The 17,584-nt window shown below is 44.2% G+C and overlaps 1 protein-coding gene across 2 annotated transcripts in view; it reads left to right on the top strand.

Moving 5' to 3' along the window:
- Positions 1-1,842: 1,842 nt before the first annotated feature.
- Positions 1,843-17,584, top strand: part of ARHGAP21 (Rho GTPase activating protein 21) — a 129,414-nt gene continuing 113,672 nt past the window's right edge. The window contains exons 1-2 of one of the 2 annotated variants that reach the window (XM_065921104.1): positions 1,843-2,136; positions 3,504-3,937. In XM_065921104.1, the coding sequence (XP_065777176.1) occupies positions 3,857-3,937 (81 nt within the window). In that variant the 5' untranslated portion in view covers positions 1,843-2,136; positions 3,504-3,856. Of the gene's footprint in view, positions 2,137-3,065; positions 3,274-3,503; positions 3,938-17,584 lie in introns of those variants that run through there. The other variant, XM_065921105.1, reaches the window with a different exon arrangement.

The raw sequence follows: 17,584 nt of genomic DNA, 5'->3' as shown, positions 1-17,584 counted from the left end.
CCTAGATGTCCTCAGCTGTGAGAGACTCAGGTTATGCCATGCAAGCCTATTTGCATTTGTAAAGAAGCTGTTTTGTGCTTAAAATTGTTTTTTCTTTCTGGACATAGTCTGTAAGCCCACTAGAAGTATACTACTTGAACCCTGTCTTTCTATTCACTTCTAGTTCATTTACTCTACAGTATCCAGAAGTGGATACTGCTATAGCCCAGTGGGCTGTTCAGTAAATTACCCACTGACTGGCAGGCATTTCTTGTTTTATTCTTTTTCTTTTTTTCTTTGTTATTGGCTGACTAGTTTTGTCAGGGGCTGTCCAGACCATGCAAATTTCACAGCCATATAAAAATGAGTCCTTCCTCTAATTAAGGCGAAGGACTTAGCTGTATATTCTAATGTTTGGCACCTTCCACTCTTAGGAAGGTCTAAAAAACCACAGCACAGGTTTTCAGGCTCCTGAGAGTGGTTTTGGATTTTTTTCTCAACAACAACAAAAAACAGGACCGGAGGCTCGGGACTGCGAGTTGGGTGTGGACGGCGGGGTGGGTGGAGCGGGGAACTGTCTCTAAATCTTATAGGGAGAGCGTGGTTAAAAAAAAAAGAAGGAAAAGATACGCAGACCCCAAAGCTTCTTGGTTTTGTTCTTTTTTTTCCTCCCTCAGCAGAGTGGTGGCGGCTGATCAGACACAAAAGCTGGTAGTTCCCCGCCCGCGTGAAGATAAAATGCCCCTCAACAGCATCAGCGGGAGGACTGGGAAAGGGAGGAGAGGCGTGCCTGGGAGGAGGCGAGGATGAGGGTGACAAGGTGACAAACCCCGCCGCCGCCGCCCGCTCCTCCACTGCAGCCGGGCGAGGACCGGAGCTGCGAGCCACCTCCCCGGAGCGGGGCGGGGTGGGAAGGGGAGACCGAGGGGCGGTGGCTTTCCCAGCGTGGGCGGGGCAAAGGGTGGAGGGAGTCCTGAGTCAGCAGGCCCTGATTGGCTGATGTTCTCTCATCGCGTCCTCCGATTGGGCCATTTGCAGCGGGAGATGTTGTGAAGCGCGGCTGGGCGGAGCGAGCCGCCAGGGGTCTGGGGCGAAGCCCCGGGATCTGGCGGGGAGGGGCGGCGGTGGTGCTCCCGGGCCCGCACCGCTGCGACCTGCGGGGAGAAGCGCTGCCACCTTCCCTCCCAGTTCCGCTAGCCGCGCCGAATTGTTCAACTGCCCTGAAGATATGAAAAGGGCAAAGGATTGAATGAATAACGCTTCGCTGCGAGCCCCCAGCCTCCTTAAAGAGAAGCTCTTTTGCTGTCAGGCGTTGAAAGGACACTCCCTTCTCTTGAAGTCCCATATCGCACCCCTCCCGCTGCAGATAGAGGCAAAAACTCACCCGGACGTGTACCCCGCAGTCTGGGATCCTGACCGCCCCTCGCCCCCCAAATCTGAGTATCTAGCCGTAGAATCCTCCCCTGCTCCCCAGCCCTGACGCCGAGCACAGGGTCCCTTCCCAGTGGAAGCCCAGGTTCCTGACTGCTCCCGCTCAGCGCTCCGGAGATTGGAGAAGGCGGGGAGGGTTTTCTGTGTTTGGTTTTTGGGGAGGTGTTGGGGGCGGGTGAGGGCTTGTAGGTCCCGACGTACATTGGGAGGGGGTTGGCGAGCACCCCCACCCACCCCCGCCCCAGGCTAATCCCCCTGCTTCAGCGTCGGTTCCCGGGACCATATTATTCAAGACAGAAAATATTCAGCCCCAGAGCCTCCCCTGGGGAGGGGAGGGGAAGGAGGTGGAGTGGGAGGAGGTGGATCCAGGGAGGAAGAAGCGAGAAATCCGCCCCCGGGAAACAGCTCGGCGCGGCTGCGGAGCGGAGCAGTTCTGTCACTTGGCGATCGCGGGCGCCCGAGCGCGGCCCCGGCCCGGCCCGGCGAGGCGAGGGGAGAGTCCGGCGGCCGCCGCCCCGCCCCACGCCCTCCCGCGGCGGCCGAGAGCCCGGGGCCGGCCGGGGCAGGTCGCGGCGGTGTCTGGGAGCGGTCGGCCGGGGGCGGCGGCCTCGGAGCGCGGCGGCGGCTGGTAGCGCCGGCTCGTCCTCCCGCTCGGTCCGCTCTGCGCCCGGCGTGCGGGGCGCGCCGTCCGGGCCCGGTGCGGATCTACTCGGCGCGCTTGCTCCGGTGCGTGTCTGCTTGACTTTCCGCCTCGGCGGACAGGGCGCAGCGCCGGCGGGCGGGTGGAGAGGGAGAGCCGGGCTCGCCGCGGGCTCCCTCCCTTCCCGCCACCCCGGGCCACCCCACCCGGCGCTGGCGCGGGGCCGGAGAGAGTGGTGGCGGGAGCCCAGCGGGGGCGGAGGGGCCGCGCCCGCGTGTGCGGAGCGAGGGAGGGCCGGCGGGAGGAGGGAAGGGCACAAAGGCCGGCGGCGGGCGCCGGGGTCCCGCCGGCCGGCCGTGGAGGAGGGGCGCCTCCCGTGCGCTCATGAATATTAACCGAGCCTGCGGCCTAGCGCTCCCCGGCTGGGCCCGGCGTCCGGCCAGCGTCCCAGCCACTCGCCGCGGCGCCTTGGAAGCCGGGCCAGGCAGGGCGCGGAGGGTGAGCCCCCTCGCTTTTGGCTTTCCCCCCGGGTCTCCCCACTCGTTTTTGAAAAGTCATATTTGGGCCGCCCTTCCCGGGAGATCGCGCTCCTCGACCCGCCTCTGGAAGGGGCGGAGGAAATAGTGGTAGGTGGGTGGTGGTTTTCTTTTTCCAAAAAAAAAAATTTTTTTTCTCCCCCTAGGCGGCTCCGGGGAAACGGGACGGTCGTGTCTAGGCGTAGTTTGGGGCGCGGCAACTAAATAAAAGTTGCTGGGGCTGCGGCTTCATTTCTGTGGCTCCGGAATAATGCCCCGGAGAGGGAGTCCCTCCCGCCGCTGCGCACACCTCCCAGCCCGGCCCCGCGCCGTCCCCGCCCAGCCCCGCCGCGGGCCAAGGAAAACAGCCGCCTCCTCGGGGACACCGGCCGGTCGGGGCGGAGGGCGGGCGCCCCAAGTCCCCTAGGCTGCCTGGAAACGCCGGCAGAGCCGCTGGCCGCGTCCGAGCCTGACTTTTTGTTTTTATTTTAGGGAGCTGGGGGGTGGCGGGGAGCAAGGCATGTTTTTGAAAAAGTATTCTCCCATTTTAGCCTCGTGGGGACAAAACTCCTCTAAAGTCTTCTTATCCGGGTGATGCAGAAGAACATAAGCTTCTTCTCATTTGCCCAGAAAATACATGAATTTAAATGCACTTGAAAGGGGAATGTTTTTTTCTTGACGGCTGCACAAAGTCTGGGCATGTTTGAGGTAACCATCGTGCCGTTCTGATGTTTCTCATTTCCCCCTTGATTTAAGATTTCCCCTCCTTTTCTTTCTTATTTTAAAGGTTATTATTCTTTATTTCATCTTTTGATTCATCAGCATGGGCCGAATTATCTTTCCAAGTGTTGGAAGGGCGAGCTTGGAGTAGACGCGTGGGCAAGGGCCAAGGTCAGCGTCTGGAGAAAGTTCATGTCCTTTAACTTTTCCCTCTTTAGGAAAGATCTCTTTGGGAGAGCCTTCACGACGCGCTCGCATTGCTCTCGGACTTGGGAGGAGCGCTAGGAACGAAGGGGACCGCTTTCTGCAGTTGGCCTTACTGGCTGCCCAGGAGACTGGTCTTTGTTTTTTACGTCTGGAGAAATGGACGAAGACGGTGAAGGCCGTTGAAGTCGGAAGAAATCATCATCAGGGCGTTTGAAAGGCGCTTCATTGAAACCTTCATTTGTCTCAGCAACCCTGCACCTTCTCGGAACCTGGTGTGGAATTCTTACCTTTTTGGTGCATGGTGGCATTTCCCTCCCAATGTGGACTCCCAAGGGTTGGTCCCTTCTTTGTAATTTGAAATGAAATGATGGCCACACGTCGGACTGGTCTGCCTGAGGGAGATGGTGACACCAAGCTCAAGGCCTGCGGGTCCCCCACCTGTGAGGTAAGCGCAGAGCTGATGTCCCTGCCCTGCTGTGTGGCTTGTGTCTCTGAGGTGTCGGTCCTGCCAGTGGGGGGCGGGGGTCAGCTGCCTTGGGAGTCTAAGAAGATCGATCGGCTTTTGGGGCTTTGGGCTGAATGGTGGGAGTGTCCCCGCCATGCCGGTAGGGAGGTGAAACCTTGCCTGGTTTTGTTTCTAGACACTTTAGTGATTCTTTTGCAAGGGCATTTTCTTTATTTTGAAGTGTCCTTATCTTGATCATCTCAGATCACAGAATTCTCCATTTTTAGGTGACTGGGAATACCACCAGCTTGTTTCCCTTCACTCCCCAACATCTGATAGTTTTGAAGTAGGGCTGGACAGGGGTTGGCTTTGTATATTTCATGTGTGTATCCAGGGTTCCCTCTGGAGATTGAGAGGGGGCAGCTGGAATCCTTGTAGCTCCTGGACCACTTTCTTTCTCTGACACTGATGCAGGTCCTGCCTGCTTGCTGTTGCTGTGAATCTCTGCTTTGGGTAGAAAACCAAGTCTTTTCCCTTGGATGGTTTAGGCACAGCTTTGGAAAATGGCTTAATGAAACTGTCATTCCAACTGCCTTAAAAATCTCCTGCCTTCCCTGTTCTTCTGTTTATGCCCTTCCTTTCACTGCTTAGAAGTCCCGTGAGTGTCAGCCTGAGCTGTCAGGGGGCTCGTGCTGCCTTTATACCAGCATCTTCTGAAGAGGCCAGAAGATTTTACACCAGGCTTCCTGAAATTTTTTGAGCATGCAGGACAGAAATAGAAAAGCCAAGTATTGGTGGCACCCCTATGGCCTCTTGCCTCTCCTGTCTTTTTTCCTCATTATTTTTGGTGTTTGTTTCTATAATGGCTTCTTTGTGTTTACTTTGTTATTGATGGTTTCTGTAATTAGATTCTTTTAGACTTTGCTTTTGATATGCCTCTGTATTTATGGAAAGGTTGACAGTTACTTTAGATAACAGTAACATCTCCCAGTGAGACATCACTGTCATGGTTTATTTCTTGTGCCTTGTGTTACATTTTAACTTTCTGGTAATTGAAACTGGTCTAGTTCTAAGTGTGTGAGTTTTGGCATTTTGAGAAAAATGACTCAAGTTACATTTTTGTTGGTAAAGCAGCAGAGGAGCTTGCTTCATGCAGCTGACCTCGTACTGCATTAGAAAGTTTATCCAGAAATCACGGTGAACTAGATCAGTGTGCCATTAGTATACAGTCGATTAGAACTACAGTATAGGTTTACAGTTAGAAACAGTGTTTTACTTTTCGACACCTGCAAACACCTGCTTCCAGGTAAAAACGTGATTAAGTATAACACCACAATCCTCTGATCATGGTGAACCATAATAACGCCTTTTGGAAGGCCTAGTGATTGCTTAATGTGTATTGTTGCTCCGTAATGATAGGTACTGTGTCCTGAAGCCTTATTTGTCATTGACTCCTGAAGACTTTAATTAGCATGCTATTTTGCATTATATTTGCAGGAACTAATGTTATTTGATTTTTTTTTTTTTGGTCATTTAAAGGATATCCCGGAAACCAAGAATTTGTAATAGACACATCTTGTCCTCAGCTAGAAGGCAGTTTCCAGTTGCAAACTTGGCTTTTGTTAACAATGGCAGTTATATATCTTTTAAGGGCGGTGAAATTTGTTTTCATTTAGACCTTGCTGCCGATATAACCATAGTATTTCTAGTTTGAAAGCCAAGGAAATACTGTATTGTCTGTATTATGCTCATTTAGAGACACTATACAGTAGTTGGATTTGATATTACACTCAGGTGTTGTTTGGCTTTTTAAACAATAGGCAGATAGTTTGTTTAGATTCTATATGGAAGCAGAAATAAAGGGGCTCTGTGTTGTCAGAAAACATTTTAAAATCTCAGAATGGGGGGGAAGTTGTATAATTACTGTCTGTTTAGTTGTCTCTCATGCTCCCGTGCACATTAAATCTTGTGAATATTTAATAAAAAGAGAGTTGCCATTGAAATACTTTGGGTAGCAACTTTGGGCTGATAGATATTTAAGTTTTTGAATACCATACTTAATTTTTTTTTTTAATACCACACTTAAATTTTCTGATTAATTTTGTTAGAAGAATTACATTCTGGAGTAGTATTGCTATTCTTTTTAAAATTTTAAAAATCACTGGCTAAAAAACTAACAAAGGAAAAAACAGTAGCTACACTCCTGAAATGTGTATTTGAATAATAAATTTGTGTGTTTTAACCTAACCAAGAAATGAGAGTATATATCTTAATATTAATGTATTAGCCAAAAATTAACTTTGGCAGCACAGAAGAAATCAATGTAGGGAATTAGAAGAGTCCCTGTCTTATGCCTTATCTAATTGACTAACTCCACCTGCTATGAGTAAGGTCTGTTGCTTTGTTGAAAAACAGAAGCTTCTTGTTTATCTTAAATGTTTAGAATTTAATTATGTTGCTATGTGGATAAGCATCACCCCCTCCCCCCAAGAGTATATTGGAAAGGTAAAGAACGAACAAATAACAAACAATCCTTTTCCAATAAAGAATTGTGACACTTTAATAAAATATATCCAACATAATACAATAAAGATAGCATAGATGTCAAGAGAGATGTATTTGAACATCTAAAGATATATATTTCAAAGTTCATTCACTCTGAGCCAGGTAAGTGTTTCTTTGGTGTGTGTGTGTGTGTGTTGTGCAGACATGGGTGTAGGCTGATCTGTGATACCTAGCCTTGAATAACTTTGCTTGCAAAATCACTTTGTATAGACTCCTGAATCCTCTGTTGTATCACTTTTTTTTTTTTTTTAAATATCACATAGCGTTTCTTCTTTATGGCTCAACTTACTTTTTCTTTCTCTTTCTTTTCTTTTTGGCAAAGCTCTCTAGGTCATATTGGTTTTCCAATTTCTAACAGTTACTTCATTTTTAATCTCTAGTCTGACGGGTTGTCCAAGTGTGTAGCACTTTCGCTGTCTATTATTAGAACAATCTTATTTACTCATGCAAATTAACTTAGTTCATTTTATGTCTTGCTTCTTCACCTAGACTCAGATGATTCTGTGACTAAAAGGTCCTGTAAGCTGATGAAAAATGTTTGTTAGTTGGTTTTGGAACAGTGCTTAAGTAATAAAATAAGACATTTTCTCTGCAGGAATTCATTCTTGTAAAAATTTGCACTTTTGCTCTTTTTCTGAAACACTGTACACTTTACTTTTATCCCAGGCTTCTCCCTTCCTTCTCAGGCTGCCCCTCTGTCCATCTCTCTTTCTCTCTCTCTTTAGGCTGCTTCTTCCTCTGCTGCCTCCTTCCTGTTGGTGTTTACTTGAGCCAGGCCTTTCCACTCCTCTCCTCTTTTCTCTCTCCCTGGGTTTCATTTTACATTCTCCCAGGGCATTAATCTACATGCCCGTGATTCCTAATTTACAACTCTATCTCAGATTATATGGCTACTTTCTAGACCTAGATAGCCAATTGCCTATTTACCCAAAAGCTTTTTTGGGAGATAAGCTGCATGCTTTTGAAATTCATCAGATTCTACTCCAACCAATATCCTGCCATCTCCCTGACTTCCTTCTTTTAAGGACTAGTCCTGCTAGTTATCTGTCCAACTCAAAACCCAGCCTACCATCCCTGACCCCTCTCTCTCCTCCTCCCTCCTGTCAAAGTCCTGTTGAGTCTACATTCCAGGTCCTGCTGCCACTCCCTGAGCTCAGGTCAGCGGCATCTCGGCGATGGTGATGAATCACCGACCAGGCTTCCCAACTAGTGTCCCAGGCTCTCTGCCTTGCCCCCTTCCCGCTCTGACCTGCCTCTGTAGCCAGAGGGCGCCTCCTGAAATAGAAAGCTGATCGTTGCATTCCCTGACCTAAAACAGTTTTCTGGCTTCCCACTGCCTTTGGAAGAAGGCTCAGACACCTGAGAACAGTCTTAGAGGACTTCTGGCCCGCCTTCTCCTGCTCATCTGTGACCACTCTGGGCTTCCTGTGCTGGATGATTCCCAGTTCCTCCATGGCTGCTGGTTCAGTGGTAGAGAACCTGCCTGCCAATGCAGGAGATGTGGGTTTGATCCCTGGGTTGAGAAAATCCCCTGGAGGAGGAAATGGCAGCCTACTCCAGTATTCTTGCTTGGGAAATCCCACGGACAGAGGAATCTGGAGGGCTGCAGTCCATTGGGTCACAGAGAGTTGGACCCCACTGAGTGACTGCACAACAACCCAGGCCTGACAACCTCCCTCTCTTCCTTTTAGGTCCTTATAAATCCTGTTTTTTCCCAGGTTTCCTTCCATTCTCCCCTTCTCCACTGCCACCCCTCCTTGGCTGATTTTTTACTCTCAGTCTGGTCTTTTCTTCAACATCACTTCTTCAGGAAAGCCCTCCCTGACCTTCCAAACCAGGCTAGTTGGCCCCAGTGCCTTATCCTCCAGCACCCTGAGCTTATTCACGAAGATCACTTACTAGTTTATTTATGTATATTCCCCTGGATTGCAAGTCCATGAAACCTGGCCCATGTTTGTTTCTAGTGTGTGGTGCATAGTAGGTGCGCAGTAAATGTGTCGAAATAATGAATGAATGTGCAGAAAGGGCTTTAGTTTTTATGACTAAAGGGCTTTAGTTTTAGTTATCTTAGACCCCAGCACACCATACTGTCTTGACAGTCCTCCTGCCTCACTGTTCCCGCCTTCTCAGTTCTGGAAGTTTCCTTGGCCTCTTGACCTGTCAAGTCTTCATATACCTTAAGGTTCAATTTGGCCCTCTCTTCTTCTCTCCAGACTCAGTTTCACAGTTTTAAATATCAAGTATAAGCTGGTCATTCATATACATACATATATACACAGATATATGTGTGTGTCCACCCCGACTTTGCCGTTGAATTCGTGTTCCCCCATCCAACTGACCTGCCCGCTCGCGTGCTAAGAAGCCACATCCCAAACCGAATTCCTCCTCCTCTCCAGCCCCTCCCCCTGCCCAGCTTCCCCATCTGCTCTTTCACTCCGTCCACAGTTTTCCTCATCTTAAGCAATAGCAGCCCCACCCTCCCAGGCCAGCGGCTCCGGAGCAATCTTTGCCCCCGCTTTTTCTCTCTGGTGCCTCTCAGGCAGATCTGACCGCCGCCGGCCCCTCAGCCCAGCCAGCCTCGCCTGCCTGCGGTCTGTCCCCCCCCAGTCATCTGAGGGACCGTTCAGACGTCAGGTCCTGGCACTCATTTGTTCTGGTTCTCCTAGTGGCGTCTCACTGCTCTCAGGATGAAAAGGCACGGTTCCCAGAGCAGCTGCAGAGCCCTGGACAGTCTCCCCGCCCTCCCTGAGCTCACCTCCCGATCGCTGCCCCAGAGCCTTCCCACTGGGTACCGCCTCCTCGGAGCACTGTCCCCTGGTGTTTGCAGGGCCTGCTTCTTGTCTCCTCCAGATTTGCTCAGAAGTCACCTTCAGGGAGAATCTCCCCTCCCAGCTCCCATGGCACCACCTGCCTCCTTCCTCACTTCACTTTTGCTCCCCGTCACTTACTTCTCCATATGACCTGCTCAGACTGTCTGATTTTGCTTATGGGTCTGGACAGATGATTTATGTAAGTGTTAAAAGTACAGTTTGTTTGGTTCACCTGGTATTTTCTTGTGCCTGGAAAAGAGTCTAGCACATTGTAGGCCTCAAATATTTTTTCAAATGAATGAATGAATGCTTAAGGAAAATATCCAAAATGTTCTTGAGTTTACATGTAGGTGTGCAATACGTGAATTCTTAATTTAGGTTATACAACAAGGTGTAGTGTGAGATATAGGTTCTTCCTCAGACCTCCATTTCCATTAGGATGGCTGCTCACGTCTTTCTTACCTTTGGGAGGCTGGTAACCAAGAAACAGTAACCAAGGCAGTGTGTAGTATAAATGTGTGAAGTAATTTGCGCTAAGGTAAGATACTGGTAATTAACAGACTAATGGGAGGGGAATCAGATGGGTGGCAAAACTATAAAAAGGAAATACAGTCATCCCTCTGTATCCACAGGGCTTTGGTTCCAGGACCCCCCACCCTGTAGACCCAAGAATCCTAGGATGCTCAAGTTCCTTATATAAAATGGGGTGGTATTTGCATATGCCCTTAACATCCTCCTTTATACTTTAAATCCTCTCTCAATTACTTATAGCACCTCATACAATGTGAGTGGTATGTAAATAGTTGCCAGTGTACGGCACATTCAGGGTTTTCTTTTTAGAACCTTCTGGAAAACTTTTTTCTGAATATCTTTGTTCATTGATTGAATCCACAGATGCAATACCTTCAGATACAATGGGCCAACTGTATGTCTGAGGTTTTCTTTCTTAAAACAATTGGCCAGTATAGGAATGCTCCTTATGTTTTTAATATTTTTGATGTCATAAACATTTCATTGGAAGTTTAAAATTGATCACAACTTTGACGATGGCAAAATGTTAACAGTTGTTCATTCTGGATGGGGAGTATACTGGAATAGTATTATTTTTGGAATTTCTCTTTTTTGTTTTAATTCCAAAGTTGCAATGAAAATGATAGCATTAACAGATTTAAATAGGTTATATGTTATCAGTTTTGTCAAAATCTGGTTTCTAGCAAAGCTACATTGCTTAAAATAATACTTAGACATTTTTTGAAAAGGATACACATTACACAAAACAATACTTAGACATTTTTTAAGAAAACATATGTCTTTAACGTCAGCTAGATTCTTTGTAGGCTACTGATTGTACAATATAACATAACACTGTTATTTAACTTGAAATGTGTGTTCCTTCATATACCTGAATCTAAATGACAGAACACCATTGTATAGCAGAAGCTTTACACTGCAAGTTAGGGTGAAAAGTACAGCCTGTTGGATTTTAAGAAGTGTGACAGCAACAGAAGTCTAGAATTGGAGGTACAGAGTGGGACCCCTCTCTAGCTGTCATGTCTAGCTTAGAGCTGGGTACCCAGGTCTAAGATCCCTCTTTAGTGTTTTGTAGCGTTCAACATTCCTTCCAAAGGAAACATTTTATGAAGACCTTGTGCCTTGCTTACAGAATCTCTAACCCTGTCCTCATTTCTTTAGGTCACAGAATCTGATACAAGCATGATACTCAATTTCTTTTGTTCTTTGCTTTGTGAAGGGACCCATCATCTTATTATATTTAACAACATGCTGATTTAAGTATGGGCAGTGCTGAATGGAGATGCACAGATGCTGTTATCAAATGCAGCTATTTTCTGTTACAGAAAGACCATATGGTAGGCACTTGTTTTTCTCTCTGGTTGATGTGATTACATTACTAAAATGAAAGGATATTGGACTTAGATTGTCCTAGTATTTATTTAATTTTAATTGACCATAAAGCATTGAATGTCTTAAAAATATTATGAGCCATCTATATATTCTGTTGGTTTGAAGCAGGAAGACGTCTTCTCTCAAAAACTCAGTTTTGGATTGCTTCCACCAAAATAATTTTTTACTTTAAGTTGTCATATTCTTAAAAAAAATAGAGTTATGCAGATAATTAATTTCACAAAAAAATCTGGAAGATAGCCTTTTGTACCTACCTCTAAGATAATCTGAAGATGAGTTGATTTCTATACTATAGGTTTAAGAAGTTTAGTGTGATGGAAATTGTTTTTTCGAAGTCCTCTTCTTTCTAGTTATCTGTTAACATGGAAACAGTTGCACTGTGTAGATTTGTGAATAAGAGAATGGATTTAGAACCCAAATTGGGTATTTCTGAAATATTCATCTATTTTGGGGAAAGTTTTTAGGTGGATCAGAAAAACTGTAATCAAAAAACGATGAGTTAAAGAGCGTATTTCTTTTTTTCCTTAGGCCAGCTACTATTGAGCCTTCCTTTTGTTTGATACTGGGCGTGTTCTTCATTCAGACTTGGTTGCTTATTGCCTTTTCCCCTGGTGGCTTATCTCTGTTCTGAATAGACACCTGGTGTAGTTATGAGTGGTGGTGATATGTACATAGTCTGTTTATAATCCCACAAATTCGTTTTCCTTTTTATAACCTAATGAAGATGTAGTCGTTTGACTTACACTCTTTGATTCACTGCATTAATCTTTAATAGATCTTGACAGGACTAATATTCTTAAGAACTGCTTGATTTTTTTCCTTACTCAGAATGGAGAGTATCTTTAAATATTAGGAGCTAGTATGATCTTGGGGATTAAGAATCTTTCTTTTTTTTTTAACCTTGAGATATCTAGATGTTTTTAATTCCCAGTGTTTTCCTAAAAATTCTATATTTAAAAGAATTTGTGTTGGGACTTCCCTGGTGGTCTAAGACTCTCTGCTTCCAAGGCAGGGGGCTCGGGTTTCATCCCTGGTTGAGGAACGAAGATCCCACATGTTGTGTGGCATGGCCAAAAAAATAAAATGAAATTTTAAAAAATCATTGAAATTTTGAAAAGTCATTGGAAAAAAAGAATTTGCTTTAGCTAGATCAGTGAGACCTACTTTCTCCTTTGGATTCTACGTACTGACTTCTGGAAACATTAAATACTTAGTAAATGTGATGGAGAGGAAGTATTCTGGGCACCCAGTTTAAATCAGATCTTTATTATAATGCTTTTAGGAAACTGTTTTCAGTTTACTTATTTTTTAGTTTAATACTACTTTATAGAACTCTCCTCTGTTTATAAGGGAAATATATATATGTGTGTGTGTGTGTGTGTGTGTGTGTATAAATTTTATATGTATATATAAATATTGTAAGTGAAGGAAAAGAAACTCTTAAGAAGCCCTGTACAAAGATACTCAAGAGAGATTAGATTTGTTTTGTGTGGCTGTGATGAGCAGAACTAGGATCAGCAGATAGACAGATGGGCCAATTTCAAGAATTCAGAAGAAAAATTTTTGTTAAATTAGAAGTTAACTGAAATTGAATGTGTTTCTCACGGAGGCGGGATGATCTTCAGTTTTACAGGATTACAGAGGGGATTCCTGCTTTGGTAGGAATTTAAATCAGACAAATCTGGATGATCATTAGAATCCCTTGGACCACCTTTTGGACAACAGGTTCTTGTCCCCATCATTATGTTAAAGAATCAGAATCTTTGAGGATGAGACCCCCCCAAACCTTTGCTTTTAAAAAAGTCCCATGGTGATCTTCTGAGTTTGAGAAGAACAAAACAAAATGACATTCAAGGTCTGGGTTCTTAGGGTAGCCTGATTTCAGAATTGTTGTGACCACATTAAAATCAACATAAAATAATAAAAATAAGGGGAGAAAATATAAATGCTTGTAAATCAGTGAATATTTCAAGCTTAAAGTTATAATCACTTTCTTTATATAATCAAATGTATTTCTATATGTCATTAGTATAATAAAATAATATTCTTTTCAAATAAAGTAAACATTATGTCCAAAGAGCACTTTAAAATTCGACAGTAATAGGTGTACTTTTTTGTATGTAATACTTTCTGATGTTGTTACACTTTAATCAAAAGTTAAATATTTTAAAGTTATAGAGCTCTGGTTATATCAAAACTATTGTTGTTAATTTTTTAGACTTATAAAACTCATTTGTTTCATATCAGTTCCAGGAAGGCATATTTTCTTTAAGCAAATAGTTGTTAAAATTATTTCGCTTGCATCTTAAAATCATTTGTTCATATTACCTCTTCATCAAGAATAGAAGTTAACAGTGAAAGAAAAAAATGTCTTTCTTTACTAAAGTATACATTGTGAAGGGTTTAAGAAATCATTCTAACATAAGTCATGATAAACTAATCATTAAACAGATAATTTCTCTTTACATACCCTTCTCATTTAATACCAACAGTTCTGTCTGTTCGTTGAATCCATCTTGTCTTTTGATGTCACTGATTTGTTAGATCTTTTGGATGGTATGCTACAAAGACAATCTGAACTAATAACAGAGTCCAACTGCCAGTTCTGCCAAAGAAGCAAGATTTCTTGAAGTCAGTGAAAGTGATATTGCACAAGGAGCAAAAAGCTACTCATAGGCTCAGCCTGAGACCAGTGAAGAGATGCAGAGAGCATCATCAAGGTGGATAGGCTTCTCTAGAGAGACTGATTTGAATTCAAAGGATTAAAGGGAAGCTTTGAGAACACTGATGCCCTTGAGGGCATTTGCAAATATGGAGAATTGACATTTTCTTCTGGGAAGTGATGCTTAGTTTGGACCCCATGTCTTAAGCTCTGTTTACCAAGGGACCTAAAAGAGTGGGCATGAATCTAGAAGAAGGTGATGAATAGATTTCTTTTGTGCTTTCTAAGTAGAGACAGTGCACCTAAGAGGGAATAGAAAATCTTCTCTAGTTGACTTAGAGATAAAGCTATTTACACAGAAGGAGGAGCATTTTTGGAAGGAGGAGCATTTTTAGAAGTCCTTCAGTGTAATAGTTTTAGATGTATAAACACTTCAGTGTCTGAATATTTTAGATGTCTTCATTTCTTTTTGTAAAAAACCCCTTTATTGAGGTACAATTGACATGTAAAATGCTGTATATATTTAATGTATACACTCAGTGAATTTGAGGATAAGTTATACACCTATGAAACAATTCCCACCATCAAGGCCATAAACATATTCCTTACCTCTCCAGTTTTCCTCCCACCCTCTTTATTAAGAGACTTCCCTGGTGGCTCAGATGGTAAAGAATCTGCCTGCAATGTGGGAGAGCTGAGTTTAATCCCTGGGTCAGAAAGATCCCCTGGAGAAGGGAATGGCAACCTACTGTAGTATTCTTGCTTGGAGAATTCCATGGACAGAGGAGCCTGACAGGCTACACATTCAGTCCATGGTGTCTCAAAGAATTGGAAACGACTGAGCAACTAACACTAACTCACTCTTTATTATTATTGGTATTAGTGTAACATGTGTGAGGCCCACTTAATATAAAAAATCTACCCCCTAAAAAATAAAAAATCTACCCCCTTAGCAAATTTTAAATACGTCGTTGTTTAGTTCCTAAGACATATCTGACTCTTTTGTGACCCCATGGAATGTAACCCACCAGACTCCTCTGTCCATGGGATTTCACAGGCAAGAATACTGGAGTGGTGTGAGCAGAACTGCAATCCCTAGCTGAGATGGAGATTGACAGAACGTCATCATTTATGGCAGCTATAACTATATCTGCACTAGACCAAGGAGGAATGCAAATTCTCTTCCATTTAGGAGAGGAACTTGGAAGAAGAATCATTTTTCCCTGTTTAATCCTTGGCCACTGCTGCCATACTTGGCTGTCTTTTCATTTGATCACCATCATCTTTTTATCTAACTACTACTTTCAAATAAGTTACTCAAACATTGTGTTTGGATCAAGTGGGATCTCTAGGAAAAAGGCAGATATATAAAGCCTAAAATTTATATGTATTCAGGAAGCATAAGGATACCCAAAAACACATGGCTTAGAAAATGAATACTGCTTGATTTTTATAAATTCCATTGACGTGTTTGTTTGGCATGGATTTGACAGGCAAAGAGTTCGTCTTTTCTCGCTGGCTGTGAATTGACAGCAGACAAGACAGGCATCTTTTGGTAACCCATGAAAAGGATTTTGAACGTCAGAAATCAGTTTGCAGGATAAATGAATGAAGAGGAAAAACATAAAGTGTCCACGTCAGGATTAAAAGGGGGACACCATTCAGAGCCCACAGACATTAAAAAGATAAAAAGGGAATATTTGAGTAACTTTATGCCAGTGAATTTGACAATTGAGATGAAATGGGCAAATTCTGTGTAAAATTCTGACACCAATTCAGAGGGCTGAGTGTGTGTGTTGGGGGTGGTGATGGTGGGGTTTTCCTCACCAAGCAATTCTCTGACTTCAGAGCATTGAGTGTCCTACAATTGAACTTCATTTGGATGCTGTCTACCTGGATATGGAATCAGATCCTCCAGGTTAAGGACTCAGTCCTGCAAGACTGCCCCCTTCCCGCCCCACCGCCTCCCTACCTTCTGCAACCTCAGCGTCCAGTTGCAGGTCTACGTTGCCACCTGAGTTTCTAACTACTGACTTAGATTGTTGGTTCCAATGGCGCCTTCCTTGGTTTCAGTTAATTTGCTAGAGTGGCTCACAGAACTCAGAGAAACATGCTACTTACTAGATCATGGGTTTTATAATAGAGTGTAACACAGGACAGCCAGATAGGAAGGACATAGAGGGCAGGGTGTGGGGGAATGTGTGGAGGGCCCACCCCCTCTCCATGTGCTCCACTCTCCCCAAATCCCCACATGATCACCAGCCTGGAAGCGCTCTGAACCTCAACCTTTCGAGTTTTTATGGAGGAAAGATGGTGGCCCTTGAGTCTTAAAGGACACGCAGAAATTTCTGAAGCAGGTGGTGGCAGAATGTTGCAGGCAGAGTGAACAGGATGGCAGAGGCAGAGTGTGAGAGAATGATAAAAGAGGAAACCCACCAGAAGATAAGGGAAAAGTCATACTAAAATAAGCGCTTGACAGTCTATACATAAATTTCCATTTAAGATTTTCCTCCGCGTCTGCTTTTCCTCTGCTTCCCCTTCCTCTTTCCTCTGCTTCTGAGTAAGGATGTATGTATTGTATGAATGACATACAACTTGGAGTTTGGAACTGATTTTTGCTGCTTTTCTTTCCAGTTCTGACTGTTTTTGAGACATTAAAGTTCTCCATAGAGGACCTCTAGTGTATTTGGTAACAAGAATCTGATTTTTTATAAAAGCTCAATCTAGCTAGCTGTAAGCAAGTAATTTTTGTCAACCTGTAATATCTGTGAATTCTCACAAGCAGTTGACCCAGGGACCCTGAGAAACAGTGATATTGGTGACAGTATTTTTTTTTTAAGCTTTCCTTTTAAAAAGAGTTAAATCAGAGAATTCTCCTTGTTAAAGATCTTAATATATCCTGGTTTTGTAGCTGCCTTCATTTGTTTAATCTTTGCTTCATTTCCTTCCTCTACTCTTTATAACCTGTAAAACTGCTGGGGTTTTATGGTGTGATTTTGCTTTTCTATAGATATTCTGAACAGGCAAGGCCAGGAAAAGTGAATTGGTCTTTTCTTTTTTTTAGATTAGCTGCATGTATTTGTTTGTCTGCCAGCATAGTCTCAGATTCCTCATAGGGAATCGAGGCTACCGCTGGTGTTTAGCCGATCAGTTGTGTCTGCCTTTTTGCGACCCCATGAACTGTAGCCCACCAGGCTCCTCAGCCCGCGGGATTTCCCAGGCAGAAATACTGGAATGAGTTGCCATTTCCTTCTCCAGGGGATCTTCCCAACCCAGGGATCCAACCCTCATCTCTTGCATTGGCAGGTGGATTCTTTACCACTGAGCCACCTGGGGAGCTCCATGAGGTTGTATAGTTTATTATTTATTTTGCCTAAAAATATTTATCAGAATAAAAAGTTAGGAGTCTTTTGATTTCCAGCATACAGTGTGTATCTATTTGTCTCCAGTTTTGTGTCACATCCTTTTAATGTTTTTTATTCCTATTATAATTTAGATATTTATGCTCTTTGTATTAACCTTAATATTTATTTCATCTTGATATACTGTTTATAAGTGCTACTGTTTCCTAGACACATACCAGAGAAGGCAATGGCACCCCACTCCAGTACTCTTGCCTGGAAAATCCCATGGATGGCGGAGCCTGGTAGGCTGCAGTCCATGGGCTTGCGAAGAGTCAGACAGGAA

This window comes from Muntiacus reevesi, chromosome 2 (genome assembly GCF_963930625.1).
Source record: "Muntiacus reevesi chromosome 2, mMunRee1.1, whole genome shotgun sequence".
NCBI lineage: Eukaryota > Metazoa > Chordata > Mammalia > Artiodactyla > Cervidae > Muntiacus > Muntiacus reevesi.
Note: the sequence above shows the minus strand (reverse complement) of the source record. Positions and strands in the feature narration are given on the sequence as shown.